Source organism: Copadichromis virginalis, linkage group LG11, assembly GCF_057382275.1.
Source record: "Copadichromis virginalis isolate Kocher_CV1m ecotype Utaka linkage group LG11, C_Virginalis_male_GT1.1, whole genome shotgun sequence".
Classification (NCBI taxonomy): Eukaryota; Metazoa; Chordata; class Actinopteri; order Cichliformes; family Cichlidae; genus Copadichromis; species Copadichromis virginalis.
In genome coordinates, this window is record NC_140628.1 from 24,519,916 (window position 1) to 24,542,672 (window position 22,757).

At 42.7% G+C, this 22,757-nt stretch overlaps 1 protein-coding gene across 2 annotated transcripts; it reads left to right on the forward strand.

The window, feature by feature from the left end:
- Nucleotides 1–2,501: 2,501 nt before the first annotated feature.
- zbtb7b (zinc finger and BTB domain containing 7B) lies at nucleotides 2,502–22,757 on the forward strand. Of its 2 annotated transcripts, XM_085473972.1 has the most exons (4): nucleotides 2,502–2,899; nucleotides 5,201–5,310; nucleotides 18,762–19,840; nucleotides 19,957–22,757. In XM_085473972.1, exons 3-4 carry the CDS (start codon nucleotides 18,768–18,770, stop codon nucleotides 20,582–20,584), a joined length of 1,701 nt encoding a protein of 566 aa, XP_085330098.1. In that variant the 5' UTR covers nucleotides 2,502–2,899; nucleotides 5,201–5,310; nucleotides 18,762–18,767; the 3' UTR covers nucleotides 20,585–22,757. The 2 variants fall into 2 exon arrangements, with proteins under 2 accessions (XP_085330098.1, XP_085330097.1); XM_085473971.1 differs by lacking the exons at nucleotides 2,502–2,899; nucleotides 5,201–5,310 and adding an exon at nucleotides 16,859–17,179.

Here is a 22,757-nt window from a genome sequence, read left to right on the forward strand (position 1 = left end):
ATATCCGCCTTCATGAGGGCGGATTACATTCCCACTGATACACCTGCTAACTTTCTGTCTCTCACATGTGTTTCCCCTCCCCTCTCATTAGAGTCCAAGAGGTTTTCAACAGCACTTCAGCCTCTGAGGGCGTCAGAGAGGGAATTATTTTTCACATCTACAAGCTAAGAGGCATTAAAGTATTGGATTTGCACTTGTTATTATTATTTGCACTGTGTTTAAATAGCCCCTGCAGAATCTCACAAAGCAACATTAATGTTTCAGCAAATGGATGAGTGTCTGACTGTAAATATTTCAGCTTTTTCGCACCTGTGCTGGCATTTTAAATGAGAGGGAGGTGTGAGGCTGGAGGCTGTGGATGGAAACGTGCTTCTAAGCACATTTACACAATTACATAGTGAAGCAGAGCAGGTTTCTGGTTGGAGGCTCTCAGTTCAGCACACTCGGGCCTGCCGGTGGTGAAGTGACCACTAGATGGCGACGACGCTCTAAAAAACAGGTGAGTACAGCGGGGTAGAAAACGAGCATCCCTGCGAGATAATCGCATATGACTAGTATGAATATGTTTCAGTATGTTTCATAGAGTGACAGGTGAGCACAGGACAGCCAGGAGTCTGTGAAGTGAAGAGAAGCTCACAGTGTGGAGTCAGGAGTGTAGCAGAGGTTAATAAAGGCAGACCAGCCTGGATTACCAGCCGTGAATAGAGGCGGGGGGATAAACAGGACTTGTAATTGCTGCTTGGCTCTGAAATAGACTCAGAGGGAAGTCTTCCTGCTGGAAACAAACCAGCCTAACAGGCTATTTTCGAAGGCAACTTTGATTATTTGAATCCTCATTATTATATAAAACACAGTAACAGCAGTCAGCCTACATAGATGGATGGAAAGGCCGTTCTTTCTTATGCTTTAATGTTATCTCCAATATTAAAACAACTTGTCTATATTACTGGCTTTCAGACTCACGCTGCCTTGTCAGACTGCTTTCTCTGAATGTTTCTAGATTTGGTGGTGTACCCAAGGAATTTTTGCACCTCAGTAAAACTCATTTTCAAATGAATTTCTATTAAATCTACCAGGCTGGCATAGAGAGTTTGTAAAGGTTTGTACACCCAAAACATATGGTCAGGTTGTAAAATACCGCACTGTAACCACACCAAAACATTAAAATGTATCAATAAAAACATCCGGTAATCTCACCTGACAGGTTTTTTTTATGAACACTTTAAATTTTCATTTTTCCCCCTTCTCTTCTCTTCTCTTTTTTTTTCTTTTTTTTTTTAAAAAATAAAACACTAAAATTCAGAAACTGGGCTTCACGTACTGTAATAAATTTAAAAATAATAGAAAAGTAGAATAAGAATAGAAATTTTTTTTAAGCAGCAGCTTTTTAAAACGCCTTTTGGGAGGTCCCGATCCTGCGCTTCTGAACTACTGTGCAGCCCTAGGTGGGGAATAAGGTGCATTTATGTAGCGCGTAACGTGTTATTCTGGTAGCACAACCGCAGCACAAGCACAGATTTAAGGTTGGAGGAGGGGGGGGGTATGGGTGGGCTCGCAGAGTTCACCACAAAAATATATATAGACTTCCTCCACCTTCACTACGAAACCCACCGACACACACTCCGGGAGCTACAGCACACAAGGACAAGACTGAAGCTTTGAAAGAGCGAGGTGATTCCCATAACCACTTCAAACACCAGGCGCAGGTTTATACGTAAGTCTTGAAAGTTCAGTAGGGAAATGAGGCTGCTCTTTAGCGTCTGTGGCTGTGTCACACACACAAACACACACACATACACACACACAAAGAAAAAAATATACCCCACTGCTCTTTCTCTGGAAAAAAAAAATCATAAATGAGTTGCTGTGTTTTGCACTTTAGCAGATTATAGCGTATACTTCCTTTTTTCTCCTCTCTCTTAACTGATTCACCGATTCACCAAAAGTCATTTTTAAAAAAGTCCCTTTAACAGTTGCCCTTTGTAGACACCACATTGGATGTGACACATCCTCTATACGAGTTTCATTTATCATATTCGTTTCCGTTTAACTTGAATCATCGATCAGCATCTGCCCTTGCCTTTAATTGGAGTTGGTACCCTTTCTCTTGGCTGACTTCCACTGCTCCATCCCCTTGGTCACCTCTACTTGACTTCTCGGGAATATTGCTGAGTCACGAGGAGGGCGAAGGGGGCGATGTTTCGACTCAAAATACCCGTGCCTGTGACAAGTAACCTGCGCAAATGGGCAGATATCCTTCAATCCGCTTTCAGCGCCCACTTTGCTCTGCTCACCTTTGCGCGGTGATGCCCAGAGGAGAGAGGGGGAGGAGCGGGGTCTCCAATCCTGCCCACCTTTCTCCTCCCTCCGCCGCTGACAGCTCGACAGACACCGCTGCTGGCCTATCGCGCCAGAGCCGGACCCCTCTCTTGTCCTTTCTCTCCCTCCCCCTGTGCCCTGCCCACCCCGGCGGTCTCCTCTCCAGCCCTGCCAGAGCCAATCCGCGACTGGGTGTAAGTAGGGCAAGCCGCTTCCTGGTTCTCAGAAAGGAGGAGCTGGGAGTCGGAGTGGGCCAGCGCAGGCAGAAGACAGGGGGACAGAGCAGCCCAGAAAGCCGGCGGTCTGCAGAGAGAAGAGGAGAAGGGAGCTGCGAGGGAGGGGGAAAAAACGCCGACGCACAATTTGGCGAGTAAGAAAACCTCGCAGGTGTCGAGCTGAGGACGACAGGAGCGGTGAACCCCCCGCCTCCTGGCGAAGAAGAGGCGAGAGCTGGGAGCATAAAAAAAAGAAATATACGAAGTAGAAGAAGTCGGCAGGGTGGGACGAAGTAATCCAGGAAGTGTGGAGGCCGGTCAGGTGGGAGGCGACGAGCCAGGACAGGTGACACACCGGCACTCAGGTAACTATTCACCTGTCTGCCCTCGAAATGTCAGCAAACTAGAGCAATCCTGTAAAGTAAATGTTGTTTTTAGGGGGCATGGTTTGTTTGTTTTGTTTTGTTTTTTCTGCAGTGACAGCACCGGCTTGCCTCGGGCGCTTTCGTCCCTCCTCCCTCCTTCCCGGTTTCTGATCGGGGTCACGGGAGGACTGAACACGTCACGGCTACTCAGTAACTCCCGTCGACATTTATTAAAAGCGTTTCGGTTTACTTTTAGAAGCGCACAGAGCCACACATGCTCTCACAGTTCTTCTGTTTTTGTGGTGGGCGAAGCAGGTGCTGCAGCCGCTGTTTGTTACGTGCGTCTGCGCGCGGCGGCGGCCAGGTGAGCGACACGGAGCAGGGTCGGCGGGTACATTTCTGGAGACTGGGCTGCTAATTATAGCCGAGAACACCGGCTGACATCCAAAACCTATAACCTGTTCTCACGCACATCACCTGCCTCCCTGCGCCACTCACGGGCACGCGGTGCAGTGGATCTGCTGGATTTAGTCTCTTGCGCCTAAACGAGCCACCCTCAGTGGTCTGTTAATCATCATTATCATCATCATCATCATCATCCCTACGGCGCACCCAGTGTTTTATTTTAATCCTGTCACAATCCTGTGTTACAAAGGCTGTAATGTTAGGTTAAGGCTTCAGCCTGCATCATGGGTGGGGAGGGTTGTTATATCAGTGGGCTTCTGTATGTGTGTGTGTGTGTGTGTCGTTGAAGAGGTAACCGTGTTGCTGACTTGCCCCTCTGACAGACCGGCCTAACAAGCTCAACTGGCTTGGGTTTGGTTTCCCTGTGCTGTGAGCAGCTTGGTTGGTTAAATCTTTAGGCGCCCTTGCAGGCAGTTAAAGCCCCGTGAAGCTCCCAGGCTCAGGTGTTACTGAAGGCTTCTTTATTTTCTTCCTTCTGTCTCACCTCTGTGTCTCTGAGGGGTGAGAGTGGGTGGCTGTGAAACCAGGGAAGGAAGGTAGCAAAAAGACAAGAAGGAGACCATAAAACAGCCTTTGTACTTTCTGTTTTCTTTTAGTGTGTGTGTGCGTGTGTGTGTGTGTGCGTTCTCTGTGAGCCGGTTACCATCATCATGTGATGGGGCATTTCTAACACTTACACTGGGTTGGCACCACACATGGAAGAGCCATCAGGGTTTTGAAATAATTTCTTAAAGCCAGCTCTGTTTGCCCTAACTTTGTCTGCAACATAATTAGACATCTGTGTTTTACCACCACCACCCTTGTTCCTGGTGTCCTAACATGACCTCCATCTTGGCCTGCTGTCTGCATGCCTGCTTTTTGTAGCCTTGGATATTTCATCATTATGTTTAGTCTTAATTTGCAGAAACATGAATACTTACTGTCCTTCAGTTAGAGAGCTGGGGACATTAAAAAAAAGAAGCCCTCATTACTTGTACATGGTATGTTGCTAATCATGTTCATCTAAAAGGTGTGTGTGTGTAGGGGTGTGTATTTGTGTGTGGGCTTTCCCAACCCTACTTACAGTTGGAGAACTTCTTTTCCGAAGAAGTCAAAGTAGGAAGCAGTTGGTTTCTGTCGGTGTATTTTTCTTTTTCTGTTCTTCTACAAGAACTCCCCACTCCACTCCAAATTACATCTGGTGCATCATATGATAACTTGTGGGTGTGCAAGTGTGTGTGCGTGTGCGTGTGCGCGCTTATCCATATGCAGCATAGCTAACCCAACATATCTGACAAAACAAAAACGAAACGGGCGTCGTTTAGTTAGTCAGCACCTTGTGTTTTTCTTTATCAGTTGATCACATCTCCTCTCTTTGTTCGTGCACCCTTTAGTTAAAGGTAACAATCAAATTAAAGCTCCAGGCATTGTGTTCTTTGACATTATTGGGCAAAAATCAATAACAGCCTCTCTCACACTGTAATTCAAGTGCTCTGAGAGAGAGCGCTACACTCCTGCACCTCCTCGGGACTTCGTTTTCAGGCTTTAGAAAATCTAAACTATGACAGGAAACCAGTCACAGGTATTTTATAAACCAGATCAAAAGAGTAGCACAGAGCAGTATTTAAAAAAGTGAAACTTAGACACCGCTTTGGTTTAAAGAAGAAGTTAAAATTGTGTGTGAAGCCAACAATCACTGTACACTCATTTTTCTAGTCCATAACAACAGTTCGTTTGGAGGAAGGGGTGTATAGCAGAGAGAGAGGACAGCTGGTTTGTGTGTTTTCTTTCTTTTTTCTTTTTTTACTGCATCTTTCAATTTGATAATTCAAGCATTAAAATCTTTTTCTTTTTCAGGTGTATGACATCTGCAAACCTCTGAGCAAAAAACCAAAGAGTAAGGGGTCGTGCAAAGGAGAAAGAACAGAAAGCAAGAACCCATCTTCTCCTGGGTTTATGGACTGGAGGTAGGAATCTCGCACCTTTTTATAATATGACTTACACTGTAAACACGTGTACACTCAAGAAGAGACTAGCACTTATGTGGCAACTGGAGACCACAAAATGTCAATAGATTTCAGGTGGGTGAAATAATCAGTAGCAGCACAAAGTGGGCAGGTACAGAATTATCCTAATCTCAGCTTTAAGGTGAGCAATTGAAGCAATTACCAATAGGTGTGAAAAATACTGTTGACTGGCATGTGGCACATAACCTACTCAAGCAGGGTACGGAAAGTCCAGCAGCAGCTGTCGGCTGCAGAGCGACGGCAGACGAGCAAAACTGAGGCTTTTGTCTGCATATCACTCACTCGCTCCGTCTTCCCGACACTTGAGCTGTCAGGCAGCCGTGCGTTACCGTGTAATGGGAAAACGATTATCTTGAAATGTTGTTGTGTCATCCAAGCATATTTGAAAGCCAAGGTCTTAACACCTGTTTCGAATGGCCGCCCTCAGCAATGGAGAAGAAATTGTGCGTCAAGGAGTAGACGGAAATGAACAGTACAAGTGGAGATAACACTTGCAGGACATAAAAGTTGTGTGTGTGGTGTTGAGTCACAAATGCAATTGTGTGAAGAGTGTGAAAGGAGCTTGCGTCAGTGCCTATAAGGTCACCTCAGGAACTGATTTTCCTGTAACTTCAGGATGCACGTCTCTCCTAATGTTATTCAAAAGTTGTGACTACACGGTGTCACCCTGCTAGACTTTTAAAAAAAAAACCATCTTGATGGCATGTGGTAGTTATATTAATTAGCTCCCCTGCAAGCTCATAGATGAATTAGACAGCGACATTAAATCGACACGGTTTAGCAGTGTTTCTTATCCTGTAGCTTGCTAAAAAGTAATAATGTAATTCTGAACAAATTATATGCTATTACACAGAATTATTTAATAAATATATATTTATTTAAAATGTATTTTGCTATTTAATCTCCACCAAAATGTCATATTATCGGTGCCGCTTATTCAGAGCTCCATTTGCACTCATTTACCACGCTGAGTAATACATACATGACTAATTTGTGCGATATCAGCCAAACATATGAGCTTTACTAAATCAAACGTGTGTGTGTGTGTGTGTGTGAGGGGTATCCTCTGGAAACACTGGTCTTGGTGGGCTGGGAGCAGCATCGTGAAAGCATCCGTGTCCTTGGAATAAATATGAGCTGAATAAAGTGGTCAAACAGTTAAATATTTTATAGGCAACCTGGAAGTTAACTCCACTGTGGTTTGTCGGCTGCAGATGCTCTACTGGCTTTTAAAGATGGCTCAGGAATAATGCCAAAAATAAACCCTCATGTTTTTAAACCAGGCTGATGATATTTATAAGTTTTTGTTGTTGGGAAATAAGCACAAAGGAGCTTTAAGGACATCATAACAGTAATGTTAGACATAATCACATAGCGGAGGACGCAGTCTTCGAGGATTAGCGGCTCCTTCAGCTTCAGGCAACAATATGCTGGCTAATTTAAAAACATGCAATTAAAATGGAACGAGAGACATGAATCTCATTCATTCTTTTTTTTTTTTTTTCTAAAGCTAAATGATTATTCCAGTTGCGATCGTGAAATTGAGATTAGCAAACAAACCATGTAATGAATGGATATTTTTGATATGCCTTCTGACAGCATAAGGTCAGATCCACCTACTGAGAAAGCTGAGCTCTAGAATAAAGATCTCATGACCGGATTACTGATGCTGATTATTATTTAAATGAAGATGTTAGAGTTTCCTGTCAATGTCAGCAAGATGCCACAAACCTACCAACATTTGTGCTGTATGAAGTGCAGTTCCAGCCACGCTCGGTGCATATTTACCTGTGTTTCAACGTAATCCAGATAACGCTGGTGTTTAAATCCCACTGAATTTTACCTTTAAAACAGCTGCAGTTCTGTCAACTTTCCCTTCCTCTTAACTGTCATAGGAAGTAAAATGTATATTAATAAAATGCATGATGTATTGTTTACATGTTATATGTTTAGCTATAAAGAGAACACTCCTCTTTGAAGGAAGCTGGAGCATGAAAATGCCTATATGTTATGTAAAGTTATCTGGACTGAAGGTTAATTTTAATTAGGTTTGAATTTGTTTATGACTTTATCATGTGACTGTGTGTGTGTGTGTGTGTGTGTGTGTGTGTGTGTGTGTGTGTGTGTGTGTGTGTGTGTGTGTGTGTGTGTGGTGGGCAAGTTGGTGTGACAATTCATGTGACCACTGCTTTGCTAGAGTATGACTGGTGACTACCATGTGTCCGTGAAAGGGTGGGTATAAAGGGAAGTGACATTGAGTGGTCTGTCAGGCGAGGAAGAGAGTCACAGACCTACACACACACACATGCACACACTCTGATACATGCATGCACACAGTTCTGGGAAATGCTTTAATTAGGGCATGTGAGCCCATATAAATTCCCCCTATTCAGACATGGGTCTTTCAGTTTCATATGAACCGACTGAGTGGGAGGAAGGTGGGGGGGGGAGAGAGAGAGAGAACGGGGGATGGAGGATGGAGTTGAAAGAAGTCGAGGTTTCTTTTTTAGCCCCAGATATCTGAAGGTGTCTCACCCTCTTTCTTGTGTCTCCTTTGTTCTCATCCAGCATCACTCCGACACCTTCAGTAGTGCCCTGCACTCTGACTTGTGTGTGTGTGTGTGTGTGTGTGTGTGTGTGTGTGTGAGAAAGATGACAATGTCTTCATCCAGCTCTTTATTGTCAATATATCCTTAAATAAATCCAATACTGTAACTGCGCTAATCAGATCTGTACCCGGACGTTTCCTCTATTTAAACATACATGGTTTTAGACAAGTTGCGCATTTTCACCATATATGGCGGTTGTTTCTCCACTTTAAAGCTGTAATGACACAGGGGTGACTGCATGGTGTCCGTAATCCAGTCTGCAGCGACTACAGTTGAGTCTTGCCCCCACTCGATCTGTGTCAATAGAGGAAGTTATGTATCTGCCATTTCCTCTTTTCAGTCATGAGTTTCTGTAGCATTTGACAGCCCTCCCTTGCTCTCGACCACCAGCTTCACAGCCCACGCCACCCTAGTGTTAACCAAGGAGCAGGTGGCCGTGACTCTTCTTCTTCTTCTTCTTGTAACGAGTTAAAGAGAAAAGGGGGGGCCTGAGGGAAAAAAACAAAAGCTACAGACTGAAGGAGTGATCGTGATTCAGCTCTTCTAGTAACAGTGCAATTGTTTCTGTACACATTGAGCGGGCGGTTATCATAAATAGGTACAATGAGACAACACTTCAGGGAAAGTGAGAATAAACACCCAAACATGTGCAGGCAAAGGGAGTCATTGCAGCTGAAACTGACCCCTTTCATGTGCGCTGCTCAGAGGGGAACTCCAGCTGCAAATGGAGGCGTTCATTCCAAAAGGCTGCACATCATCATCCCTTCTGGAAAAAATCTAATCACTTTAGTTTTTGTAGTTTTTGTTTTAAAATGTGAATTGCATTGTTTTTACTTTAAATGCGATTTAAAATAGAAGTATTTGTGGACCACAAAGTTTTGCTGAGATGTTCGTCCATCATTCAGGCTGCATTGGCTTCACTAACTGATCATTTGATCAGCAGTTAAAGTTCTCGTTTTCTCTCTTTTTTTTCTTCTTCTTCTTCTTGCCTGGTTTCTGATACCACAGCAGTGGGTGTTGCAGTTGTACACCAGTCAGCTAAACGGTAAAGCCCTCCCTGATGCTGGGCTGAAGTTCTGATAATATTTCAGGGATTGTAGTTACAGTAAATACAAGCGGCCTCCTCCTCTTCCCATACAGTTGAGCCAATTTGTCAGGAAAGTGACACATTGTTTGGTCATATCCTCTGGTCGTCTTTCTTTCTCTTCATTTCTACCAGTCTGGCAGCGTTCACCTGTTTTGTTTTGTTTTTACACATTTTTTTAGTCTAATCTTCCCCTGAGCCGTTTCTCGATCATTTCTCGTGTGTTTGTCTTTCATTTATCTCTCCATCTGTTCTAGTGGTCGACCATTTTTTTTATAGAGCACAGGAAGAGGAAATTGATCAGGATCAGTTAGTTTTTGCAACATTTCTCTCTGTGAGGATGTGTGTGTGTGTATGTGTGTGTTCAGCCCTTTTGCAACATCTTTCTCTGAAGTGGGAGTTCATTTGTGCAGGACAACAGAAGCTGTTAAGACCCTCCCACTGTTTTGACAACTTTAATGTAATGGACCCACAATTACACACATGCCTGTAACAATATTGAGTGCTAATCTAGGTTTTTCAGTCGATTCAAGAACCCCCCTTAAAAGAGAGGGAGAGCAGCATTTCACTTAAAAGTACCGCAAGAATATGTTGCTGAATACTTTCACGTAACTTTTTGCCCCATCTACTGATTGCCATCTCCAAAACCACCTCACCTGCTCCACCTACCACTGCTGTTACTACATTCTCGAGCACCCACAGGAACACACACCAAAATTTATTTTAAAAATGTTTTTAAAAAAATTTTTTGGCTCAGGTCTACAGTAATTTCTGCAGCACAGGTGGTGATGGGGTCGTGTTTGACTGCATTGGGTTGATCACATGGTTAAACCTCCCCAGCAATCTTATGAATATAATTTTATATCCTGCACGGCAAGGCTGAAAGCTTCAGTCGGACATTATATTATAAGCGGCTCCATGAGGAGTATCGAGCAGGACAAGTTAGTTTTCATTTAGCTCGAGGAGAGAACTGGAGATGTCGAGTATAACGTGCAGGGAGACTGACGGGAATTTAGATGTTAAATGTGTGATTTAACATCTAAAAGAACTCATAACGATATTTTTATTGTACCGCTACAAAACTGTGAATTGTTTTTTTGTCTTTTCTTTTTCTTTTTTTCTGGCCAATTAATTACCCTAAAAAATACAACACAGAGCGAATGTCTAACTCTAAAAATACTACTTTTTTAAATTACTCTTCTTATTATCACGATATATTACAACACATGTACAAGCATGTTATTTCTATAATTTTCACAGTACATATATTGTATATGTACTTGCGTTTCAAAGCCATGACCAGTTATTGAAACTGATTTACATTGTAAGTTCTTATATTATAAACCTGTTGACAGACATCCTCTTATACACCTGTGTGTACAGAACATAAAAAAATTAGGAAAATGATTATAGATGTATTTTAAATATGTGTGTGTATCATTGTAGTATATTGCATATGTGTTAAAAAAAAGTGTATTTAAATATTTTATTGTATTGTTTCTGGATTCAAATTTTTGCCACTTTTTCTTTTTTTTAGTTTAAAATTTACGCAGCTGGGGGACTTTAATCTATTTGCAAATAAAACATATTTATTTTATAATGCAGGTTGTTTTTTTAGCCCCGATTACGTTGCAGTATCGCACTAGCGTCGATTGAAAGTATGACTGAAAAGTGACTTCCTAGTTGCTAATGAACTCTTCTACTGTACCTAATTTAAATATTCTCTCAGGTAATGTAAAAAATTAACACAACATATTTATTTATTTATATATATATATATATATATATATATATATATATATATATATATATATATATATATATATATATATATATATATATATATATATATATATATATATATATATATATATATATATATATATATACTTTTTTTGTTAAACTCTTCATGTGATTTCTCATCTAAAACTAACTGTGAAGATGTCGGGTTGATTTCTGACCACAGTTACTGCACCGGGTGCAGTACGCCTACACAGTTCATTTGCTCTACCTGATTGGCATGTTTTAACACTCCTGCTAACTGATACATTTCTGTATGTCTGACGTTTAGTTTTTTTGTTTTTTTTGTTTTCTTTTCTTGTTTTCACATGCAATCGCATGTCGTCGTTCTCTCAGTGGAAACATTCCTCAACTTCATCAGCTCAATTCGACTAATCAGATATAAGAAATCACACACACACTCAATAAGATAACATTTCCTGCTTTTGCCTATTAATTGATGCAGGGTGCGGCATTTAATTCGCCCACACACACCTTGATGTTTCAGCGTACACGCACAGCTGTGGAGTTCTGGGGCTAGAAACTGCTGACCAGATAAGGAGCTAAAAGAGGGGGAGAGCAGAGTGTGAAACCACTCTGTCAGCATGCCTACTTTCTCTCTCACACATCTGTGCATTTTCTCCATCTTAGGGTGAAACTCCCTTTTGGTGATGCTAATGATAGAGGTGGCTGCTACCCTCAGACATCTGCACACACACGCAAACGCATACACCTGCAAGGACTCGGCGACTTCCTGTGGCTGCGTGCATGTGTTCACCTCTTGCTCTATCGCTCTGTTTACCTCCCAGTCTTCATGTCATGGCTCCTCTCCCTTCTCTTTTTCTGTCTCCCCCCCCCTCCTCCCCCTCCACCTTCCTCCCCTCCACCTTCCTCCCCTCCACCCCTTGTAACTTAACTCTCTCGACTCTTGTTTCATGTCTCTTCGCTAACACAGATTGTTCGAGGCTGGGACTAGATTTTCCTGTCTTAACCTCCTCTCTGCTTTATCTTTCAGAGTATCTCAACACCCACTCCCCATTCACTCACTCACTCGCTCTCATGTGTTTCTCCTCCCCCATACCCTCCTTACACTTGTTTGATTTCTAAGAACATGTGTGTTTTTAGAAAACATACCTCCCTCATGTTCCTTTTTTAACTTTTGTTGCCTCTTCTCAAATCTCAGACCGTTTTCCTTCCAACCTCAGATTGATTTCTCCTTTCCGTCTCCTTCTTTAACTGGGGCAAACAAACAGAAGAATTTGACTTAAGGCTGATTTTGGGCAAAGAAAATAAGCACAAAAATCTTTTTGTTGTTGTTTTGTTTTTTTACAGAAATAAATTGAAACTGCTTTAGAAAATGATTCAGAATGAAAAACATGTAAAGTTCAACTTAAAGTAGTTTAAACCAATCTTTAAACTAATCATAACTAAATCGTATCTTCCAATGTTCTGTGTTCCTTAAATCTTACTACACTTTGTTCACTTTTATAGTTTTATTACACATTTAAAAAATGTTTGAAAGTCTTAGCGGCATCCCCTCATTTCCTTCTCCTCCAGATGTCAAATAGATGCTTCCACAAAATTACATTAAACTATACAAATAGAATAGCTAGCATGAATCCTGTTTCCTAAGTTACAACAAAATAAAACCATGACTTTCTAGCAGTTATTGCTCAAAAGCCAACCATTTTGTCCCTTGCACACTGTAATGTCATTCGTTAAAGGTTTTCAGTATAGAGCCTTTGGATGCATAACTCTCATGTGGTAAAGGGAAACATAAAAGCCTTTTATTCCCATAGATGTCAGGTTAGAAGCTGGTGGATATTACACAATGTATATGTGCACCCAAATGTCTTGCCCCATGTGCTGATAAGCTGATAATCCTCCAGCAGATTCACACCGGCGTTCAGGTCTGGCATGCAAACCGGCTGCTGTTGTAGCTCGCAGTGGAGTGTTGTGGTGTGGGAGGGCGAGGGGATAAGGGCCTTCGCTCTGCCAACCAAATGAATAATGTAATGTGTTCTTGGAACTAAGACCACAGCGTGCGCATGCGTCACACTTTACACACACACACACACACACACACACACACACACACACACACACACACACACATCATAACGCCCCAGTTACAGTAAGGACAGAGGAGGGCATGGTTGCAGGGGCACTCTTAAATAAAGAAAGAACAAACTTTGCTGAGTAACATCAACTCAGAGGACTTCTCTTTTTTCTTTCTCTCTTTTTTTTTTTTTTCTAAATTCCTCTTCAGTTATTGCAGGTTGCAATCGTTGTAATTATCATGATGGTGTCTCAAGTCTTGTCTTTGACAAATTCAAATGGCGATTCAAATTCACCCCCCTCGCTGCGTCTGTTTTTATATCTCCTGGTGGGATGCAAATGTTCAGTCCGGAGGGAACTGCTGGGACACACAGCAGGTGGAGTTTGTTTTATCTCCCAGCAGGGACGAGCTGCTTTACTAGAAGACCTGCCTGTGTTCGTTTAGTTTTGCTTTTTATGCCGTTTTAGACACAGTTGTCACTCCAAATGGTTTTGCGCCCCTGTAATGCCTTTGAGAGCGCTTAGCCTTGCTGAAAGCAGCGGTTCTGGTTTGGCAGACATTATGTGTGTATACTCTCATCTCTTCTCATCCCCCCCACGTTTCCTCCTCCCCCTACTCTTTCTCAGCGAAGGTGTACCAGTACCACATTCAAGTCATTACCCCCAAAAAAGTAAGGTGTAAAGAAAAAAAAAAGGTTGAAATCTTTCTAAACCCTTTAAATCAGTCTGTCAAACAGAGGAGAGACTTGGTGTGAGCCGGACGAGGTGTGTGGAGGAGAAACGGTATGAATTTGAATCTTATTTTTCATGTGTTTGGCTGCTTTGTTGTTGTTTTGTTGTTTTTGTGGCAGAGGTTGTTTAGCATCATGATTTGTTTTGTTGTGGTTTGGATTAACTTTGCGCTAAATACGGGGTTTTATATGAATGAAAACACTTGTACACGTGTTTGTTTCTTAGTCACTGTGTGTCTCTGTAGGAGGAATTTCATTTCATACAGAAACTCCGTCTGTAACGAGGACATTTTATAATAATTTATTCAGAGCCGCTGAAACGCATCTGTGTGCTCCCGTCGAGTCACTGAACAGCACAAACGTTTTGCACATAGCCACGTTCAAAACTGTTGCACAATTTTTCTTAAGCCTTCTTCCAATTTAGATTTACCTAACGACTTTGTAAAACTCTAAAATCGATCCATAAACTTGTCCGTCTGCTAGCGCGAGTACTGAGAAAGCCATCACAACACCACAAGTGCTCATATTAACCAACATGGACGGACACACACACACACACACGAGCAGGCCACTCTGGAAAACATCTGACATCAGAATTCATAAAAGCTTTTCTCCTTCTCCCTCTCTCAGCCACAGTTTTCTGTGACTAGTATAAAGTCATATTTTCCCCCTTAGTGCTGGAGCCTGATATAATTGAGGTGGACTGGGAAAACTTACAGCCTTTAACGGAAAATAGGAGCCATAAAAATAATACCAACAGTTCTAGTTCCAGTTACCACACGCTCTCTGTGTGTGCAGTGGGATTTCAGCATATAGTCGATGGATAGTATAAGCTGCTTTTATACTGAAGAGTAAATCTTTGTGAGCAGGTTTGGTCAATCCTGCAGCTGTCGTTTTCCTGGCCTCCACACAAACTGCTCTCTCTTTCTGTTGAGCTGGTGGACAGTAACTGTGGATTTAAGTTTCCATTTCCTCTTCAGTAAAAGCAAATCCACGGCAGATCCTCCACATTTCTTTGATTTCTTTCTTCTTCTTTTTAAAAAAAAAAATACATTTCGTATAACCTGCAGGTTTTTTGACCAGTGGCCTTGCAGTTAGATGGAGATCCAAAAAATGATTTGAAGTTGTGATCTGTATATTTAAATAAACAAATAGATCTTTGTTGTTAAAAGAGAGGAAGAGTGTGCACATAATGAAAGCAAGGGATGAGGAAACCGTCAAGTTGCAGAGGTGGTACATTCCTCCACCGTCGACAAAGAGTAGGAGGTGAGAACAAAAAAAACTAAGAAAGAGATGAGATACAATTGTTGGAAAGATAACATCTGTCGCATTAAATGTACAGAAAATCAACACAATCCAAAATTCCATGGGTTAAAAAACTTGACTTTTATCTACTTTGCATGCTCACTTTATTTGTGTGTTTTGGCGAGAGTAAGAGTGACGTTCAAAGACAAACAGTCCTATCACTTATTTGACTTTTAAGGTAACAAGTCCTGTTTAACATGAATAAACTAAGAGTGACAGTTATTAAGAGTTAGGCTAATAGCTGAGCACTTGCTTGGAAGCTTTCAAGTGCATGACAATATGCGTTTGTGGTATCAGCCTGTGGGCTGGTTTAACATTAGTTACAATGTGTTGCAAGATTCAGCAACTTATGCAGACATGTCCTTCGTAAGCGACGAAAACAACCAGAAACAAAGTCACAAGGAACAAGAAGGGGGGGAGACACAAAGAGTGTGTAGTTTGTGGCTGTGCATGTCATAATGTGTCAGTATTAAGTGACTCACAGGCAGACAGAAAATTGATGGGAATCGTTGAAACTTCTATGCAATCTTATTATTTTCCGAATACGTCTGTGTTCTGAGGAATATGCCTAAAATAACAAGCTTGAACCACCAACCTCCCATGATGCTCTTTTTTTTTTTTTTTTTTTCTCTCTCTGTCTCTCTCTCTCTTTCTCTCTCCCCTGTGCCGGAAATTTAATGTGCACCGTTGTTTGCTCCTACCAAAACCCCTTTGTTTCTCGCTTTTCTGCAGGGCTTCAATTTCTGTTTTTTGAGTGACTTTTTGCTTGCTGAGAAGCATTTCCAAATATTACACTGTGTGCTCTGTGTTTTTTATTTATTTATTTTTTTTATTTATTTATTTATTTTTAAATAAAGAATCTGATTTTAATGGCGTGATTACCAGTGATGGAGCTGTTTGAACACAATTTTCTGCTCCAGTATCCTATCTGCTTAGTTTCCACTTTTTTTCCCTCTTCATTATCTGTTCTATGATGGCCTAAAACGTTTTTTTTTTTTTTTTTTTTTTTTAAATGTTATTTTACAAATTCAGAATTGTCCGTAAAATTTCAGGAAACTGTGAAAAATGGATGTTGCAAAAGGGACATTTTTATCCTTCTTTGTCCAGCACATGCTCTAAAAGTCAAACTTATTCAGTTTGCAGGAATCTAAGATGAGGAAAAGCGGCTAACCCTCATTTGTAATAATCTGAAAATGTCTGATATTCCAAGTCTGAGAAATGTGAATTTTAAAAGAAAAAGTTAGGTGTCCAAATAAACAAAAAACAAAATTGAGAAGGCCGTCTGAACGTCTTCACTCTTCTATATCAGCAGTTAGCCCTACATGTCGTCCTTGATGCCTCAAGTTCAGCGAGATAATTCTTTGTACAAGTGCGTTGGCTTCAGAAATATTAGTAAATATTTGTAACAGAATCTTTGGTGGTATTTTCTGACAAGTACCCAGTGACGTTCAACACGCCTAAGTTTCAAAGGAAGAGCACTTTGCACCAGTTTGTCTCAGTGGTGCAATGTGATATGGTTTAACTCTCATATTGCACCTACCTCACTGTTTTAATATGACTCACAATGCCAATATGATTTTGGTTCTTACACGTTTTTTTTTGCGTTCTTTGATTTTACCAAAAAATACTTTTTTCTTCTATTTTTTTACATTTCACATGGTTTTGGTTGCATGTGCTTATTTCCTTCCTGCGAAAGTAGTTGTACTAATGTGCATGGTCTGAAGCCGGATGGGTATTAATGCACAGCAACCGCAGCGATGCCATAACCTTAGCCGCGTTGCGATCCACGTACCTGTTGGCCTCGTACTTGTGAACAGGGAGGGGACGGCAGGAAGATTATGTTTATCGGAAAGTGTTCGGAAAATGGGCCGTTGGGTTTTGGAGAGAGGGGGCGCGTAGGCGACTTTGGGGGGGGAGGGGTATCTCTCAATGTGTCTTCGTCACCCTGCACCCTCTTTTGGTACGACAGGAAGGAGAGTGAGTGACAGAATGTGCGAACGAGGTAGACATCCCCAAGGATGAACGCTTAACCCCGACTTCTGACAAAGAGATCAGACCTTTTAAGTTGTCTGCACATCTGAAGGAAGGAGGAAATAGGAAAAAAAGAGTGGTTTTGAAAGAGAAAGACAGAGCGAGGAGGAAAGTGAAGGAGAAGACTTGCGAAGAACGAAAAGATGGAAGCCGTGAGACAGACGCTGCCTCGTCTCCAGCTGACGGTCCCCATGCCCATAAAGAAAGGGAAGGTAGGACTAACATTTACGACCTCTGGGTGGGTTCGTCCTCTCACCTTCGCACGAGAAAGAGACGGTTTGAGAAATCAAAAGGACCACAAAGTTTGCAGAAAGGTACCGGCAGGTTCTTGATAGGCATTTCATTAATTGCCTGTACTTTTATTTTCTTTTCTCGTTGTTGAATGGGTGGGGTGCATTTCTGCGTGACTTAAATAGCCTGTCGTTAAGATCATCACATAACTGGTTAAATCTAACAATGGTGGGTGGGGGGAGCCACAGATTGGCACGCTATGTGTGCAAGTGCTCATGTGTACTGTGTGTGTGTGTGTGCCTGTGTGCTCTTGTGCATGCACGTGTGTGTTTAATAGGGTGTGTTTTGGAGCAGGTTAGTCAGGTGGATGTACTGTTGTTGAGCAGAGCCCTCTGGGCACTGTGTGAACACTGTTATTGGATGGCCAGGGGGCTGCCAGTTGCTATGGGAGGGAGACGAAGGGCAGGGAGGGGGAATCTGGAGCGTGAGTTGTTTGTGGAAAATCTGGTCTGCTCAGGTGTGTGAAGAGATATTGTCGACCAGGTACAGTGTGGACAGGGTGAGGTGCGAGCTTAGGGATCCAAAGAAGGGAGTTGTTGGGTCTTATTACTGTCACATCTCACAAAGGGAAATAAAGAAAGTCATTGTCCTTGCTTGACATTCATTACGGGATTTTACGTTCAACCCACCGCTCATACTTCTTGTCGAAAAACTGGTTTCTAACATATCCTCACGCCACTTTTAAAAGACAAAATACAAAGACCGCGTTATGAGAGTCACCGATGGACCTGTTGCAACTCTAAAAATTTGTATTTGACGTCAGATTATTTTCGTCTTTATTAAAGCTTATAATTCTCTTACTGTTTTTTTTTTTTTTTTTTTTTCCCTTCCTCATTCTTTCACTGGTACTCCCCCTTTCACCCACTCTAGCCTGTCACTTCCTCCCTTGCTTGGGTTTTTTCCTTCTCTCTCTCTTCCATCAGCCCCTCTCTACCTGGTATTTTATTTCAATCAGCTAATGTTATAAGGGTTTCACACGAATTAACCTACTGCCCTCTCGTTACGACGCCTACAGCACATTACATAACCTTGTGTCCTTTCCTCATCTTCACTGTCGTTTTTGTTTTATATTTCCACCGTGTCACACATGATTTTATTTTTCTGCTTCCTCTTGATTTTTGTATTTCATTTAGCTCTCATTCAGTTGCCTTCATTTGAACTTTTTCTCAAATGCCCAGACCTCTCGACATCCACCAAAAATCACCACCTCCTGATTTAGTAACCTGGATCAAAAGCACAGGGAGAGTGAGGCGAGGAGGATCATGAGGCAGAGTTGTTGTTGTTGATCCCCGTTTAAACTGTACGTCAGGTGAAAGGGGAATCCTAGCCTCAGTGACACTTCGAGATTTATTTTTGGGAGATTTAAGTATGACTCTGTGAAGGATGGTCTCTTATTTTTAGAAACTACACAGCAGTAACCTGTCTTTCTTTAAAAAAATGAGCCTGTAATTTGCTCACCCCTCTGCTTCTGCACATAAATTGAATTACCTTTCTTTCATGTAGGTGGCAATGTCTCCAGGAGAGGACGGGCTGATTGGGATTCCCTTCCCGGAGCACAGCAATGAACTGTTGTCCCACCTCAATGACCAGAGGAGGACAGGGCTCCTGTGTGACCTCACCCTGACTTCCCGCGGGGCACGCTACCCGACGCACCGCTCGGTCATGGCTGCCGTCAGTCTGTACTTCCGCCGACTGTTTGGTACAGAAGAAGCGGGCGGCGAGGGCGGAGGAGGTTTCAGCGTTTGCCAGCTGGATTGTGTGGCACCAGACGCCTTGGACGCCCTGCTGGAGTTCGCCTACACTGCCACTCTGACGATCCCCAGCTCTGGGATGAGAGATGTGCTGCGAGGGGCTCAGCTTCTGGGCATCCAGTGTGTGGCTGACGCCTGCAGAGACATCCTGGGGGAGACGGCAGAGGCCGAGGGGGAGGCAGCAGAGGAGCAGAGAGTTCAGCACACAGCTACTGATAGAATGGTAGGGGGAGAGAGGGTAATAGAGAAGGCCTCCAGAAGAAAAACAGACAGAAAAAAGGTGAAAAAAATTGGGCCATATCACAACATCAACTCCTCACCTTTGAACCCGCCGCCTGCTTCTCCCATCTCGCATCCTTCACCTGCATCCGACAGCTTCCGCTCTCTGCCTTCTACTCAGCCTCCTAGCCCCGAACGCCACGAGCTTCGCCTCACGCCTGGCCAGAACGGAGATCCTAAAGAGATTAGAGAACCTGGCAGAGGGGCTACACTAAACGGAGGGCTCCCTTATTGGCTACAAGACCGCCCTCGTATAGCCCACCCACCTCCCATACCGCCCCTAAATGACAAGCTGTCAGGGGATGAAGAGATTGAGGGTTTGGGCGAAGATGGTATGCCGATGGGAAGCACCTCCATGCCTACCTCTGTAGCTGATCGTGGTGCAGCCCCCTCAGTAGTGGGAGGGGGGAGAAAGAGGAAGTCTCAGACCCCACAGCAATGTCCTGTCTGCCAGAAGATCATCCACGGAGCAGGAAAACTGCCACGACACATGAGGACGCACACTGGAGAGAAACCCTTCCAGTGCAGTGCTTGTGGAGTCCGCTTTACCCGGTACAGAAACTTCTTACTACGATAATCAGAATGTGCTCGGTTGTTGTTGGTTTTTTCATCTTTTTTTAACTCTTTCTACCTCTTCATGATTTTGTCTTCTGCTCTATTTTCATCAGCAATGATAAGTTGAAGATCCACATGAGGAAGCACACAGGCGAGCGCCCGTACCCCTGCCCCCACTGCCCTGCTCGGTTTCTGCATTCCTATGACCTCAAAAACCACCTGTCCCTCCACAGTGGGGCGCGGCCCTTCGAGTGCCCGCTTTGCCACAAGGCGTTTGCCCGGGAGGACCACCTCCAGCGTCACCGCAAAGGTCACAGCTGCCTGGAGTTACGCACGCGTCGCCCCAGACGTGGGCCCGAGCTTGTGGAGGATGAGATCGGTGACGGAGGCAGGAGGGAGCAGTCCAACCATCTGGAGGCTATGTCTTTACAGCCCCACTCCTCTACGTTCATCCCCCGCACAATGCTGGAAGGGGGAAGTGGCTCCGGCGCCGGTCCTCTAATATTTCCAGGTGACATCGAGAGGGAGCACTCTCTCGCCCTTCAGGCTCTGGCCCAGTTTGGGTCTCAGAGGCTGGCCAGCTACCCCGAGCTTTTCCTACGAGGGCTGGACATGCGAGCAGGCAGGGAGGCGGAGGGAGAAGATGCAGGAAGAACCCGCTCGCCAGCTACACATCGCGACCGGTGGGCCGAGGAAATGGAAGAGGAAATGGGAGACGAGGAGGCAGAAGAAGAGGAATAGTGAAAACAGAACGTCTGTTTGACTGATCAAGTGTGTGTATGCGTGTGTGGTAAAACATCCACAATAAAAAAATAATAATAATAAGATCACTCAGGTGGCTGGACTAATTACCTGCTGCTCACCGATAGAGAGCGCTTAAGAAAACAAAGATTAAATGAAAAAATATAATAAAAGAAAAATTGCAAAACGGGTTTTCTGCGATATTTTAAATGTTTGTCTTCTGGTTGTTGGCATTTGATTGAATTTTTCTTTTAAAATGTATTTCTTGTTTGCCGTTTAATTTCATTTACTTTAGGTTTGAGCTCTTTCTTATGTCTTGATTTTATTTTTGGAAGCTGGTGTGTGTCAGTGTGTGTGTGTGTGTGCGCGTGTGGTTCCTGGGATGCTTTTTACTATGCAAACTAAAATCCAGGGCTGCGGCATGGAGTGATAGTTTAAGATGTATATTTTAGTTACAAAATATGTTGATTCAGGTGCACTTCAGGAGTCATATCAGCTGGATCACAACAATGAGTTTGTGTGCCCTGTCCTCTGGTGGTTATCAGTGGAAATGCAGTCTAAGTAATTAGACTTTTTCTGTGCATTGAAAGCAATAATCTTACCTTCTTTTTTTTTTTCTTTTTTTTTTTTTGTTAGTTGTTGAGTGAGCTTTGATTTGGTGCATAAACCAAAGATTTTAGGTTTTCTTAAGAGGAGATGAGAGAGGTGAACTGTAGCCAATGTTGGGTTTGAAGGCAAGAATCTTCCCAACTGTTTTGATAGCCATGAGAAAGAAACCTGCTTCTATATTTGAGTGTTTAAGAGCTGCAGAGCTCTGTGTTAAATGCCTGACCAAAAAGAGACAAAGTCTGGGTCAATGAGTTGATGCTGATAAATGGTAAAGACAATTCTCCCCCCCACTCCCGAGAAGCTGTGGACTAAAGTCTTCCAATGCACTCACTCGGGTTCTTTGATCGAAGACGACGTGCCCCCACGCCCTTTCTCTATTTATTTATTTATTGATATTTATTAAGGTTCTTCCGCTCAAACTCTTTTGTAAGACCAAATAGAGGGTTGGACACAGATCTGATCCGCTCCTCATCCAAGCTGCATTATGCTAAAAATCTTTCCTTGTGGTCTCCATACACCTCAAAGCCTTTTTACAGGCAATGTCTTTGTTTTGGGTTTTTTTGTTGTTTTTTTTGGCCATTCATCCTCAAATGCATTCTTTGCACATTTAACCCCATCAGGTTCCATAACACAGGCACATTCCAGAGAGAAGGGAACAGCAGTATCAGGGGTTGAAACCCTCCCTCGTAAACGGACTTTTCAGCACGCTCTTCAGTTGTTAACTCAACATGTATGGTACTGTATCACATGTTGTTGCATGGCAGTTCTTACAGATCGGCCTAAAGGGGGCCGTTGTCTTTTCAGTTCATTCGTTTTTGACCAAAAGCTTTTTATCACCCTTTACCTGAAGCAGAACCTTCACGGGGTGTGATGCAACCATCAATTGCTTGAAGTGACAGCGTTTGTTTTTATTTTCACTTTCATTGAAATCTGCATTTTCAGAGCCCGCTGTATCAGCCACGCTGATCTGGCCTTGTGTGCACTGTCAGCTCTTTTCCTTGTAGTGAAACCTTTTCTCTGTTTCCAGTTTGTTTTGCACTAAGAGATTTTGGAGCTTCAAGCTTTTTTTTCTTTTATTTTCCTTTAAAATCTTTTCCATTCACTCACTTACTACCATTTAAAAAATTGTGATTCAACTAGAGAATACTTCTTTAAAACCCACATGCTTCCTCCTGTATATTAGTACAGATATTGTCAAATATAATATATACATGTATATATATATTGGGATGAAGTTGCCTTAGGTTTTGGTTTGTTTTTTGTTTTTTTTGTGCTGCAACTATTCTCAGGAAATCTTGAGCAATGCACTAAGTGATTAAATAAAATATCGAATGGGAAGAAACTGGTGCTGCAGGGTGATTGACACTCTTCATACTTGTGTAATGCCAGTAGTTTCATATTTGCTTTTATATCAAGTTGTTTGATGTTTAAACCACGAATGAATGAATTAAAATGTAGGTGAATACGAGTAGTGACAGTAAACTACTGGCCTTACTAGAACCAGTCTTACTGGAATGGCAGTATGACGGTTGGTATTGGGCATGAAGGGTGTTGGTACTCCCAG

What these genes read in the sequence shown, in the direction of transcription:
- zbtb7b (XM_085473971.1), top strand. Translation starts at nt 17,111, where the DNA reads ATGGAAGCCGTGAGACAGACGCTGCCTCGTCTCCAGCTGACGGTCCCC. An exon ending in TGCCCATAAAGAAAGGGAAG is followed by an intron (nt 17,180 to 18,761) that starts GTAGGACTAACA and finishes TCTTTCATGTAG; the next exon opens with GTGGCAATGTCTCCAGGAGA. An exon ending in TGTGGAGTCCGCTTTACCCG is followed by an intron (nt 19,841 to 19,956) that starts GTACAGAAACTT and finishes TATTTTCATCAG; the next exon opens with CAATGATAAGTTGAAGATCC.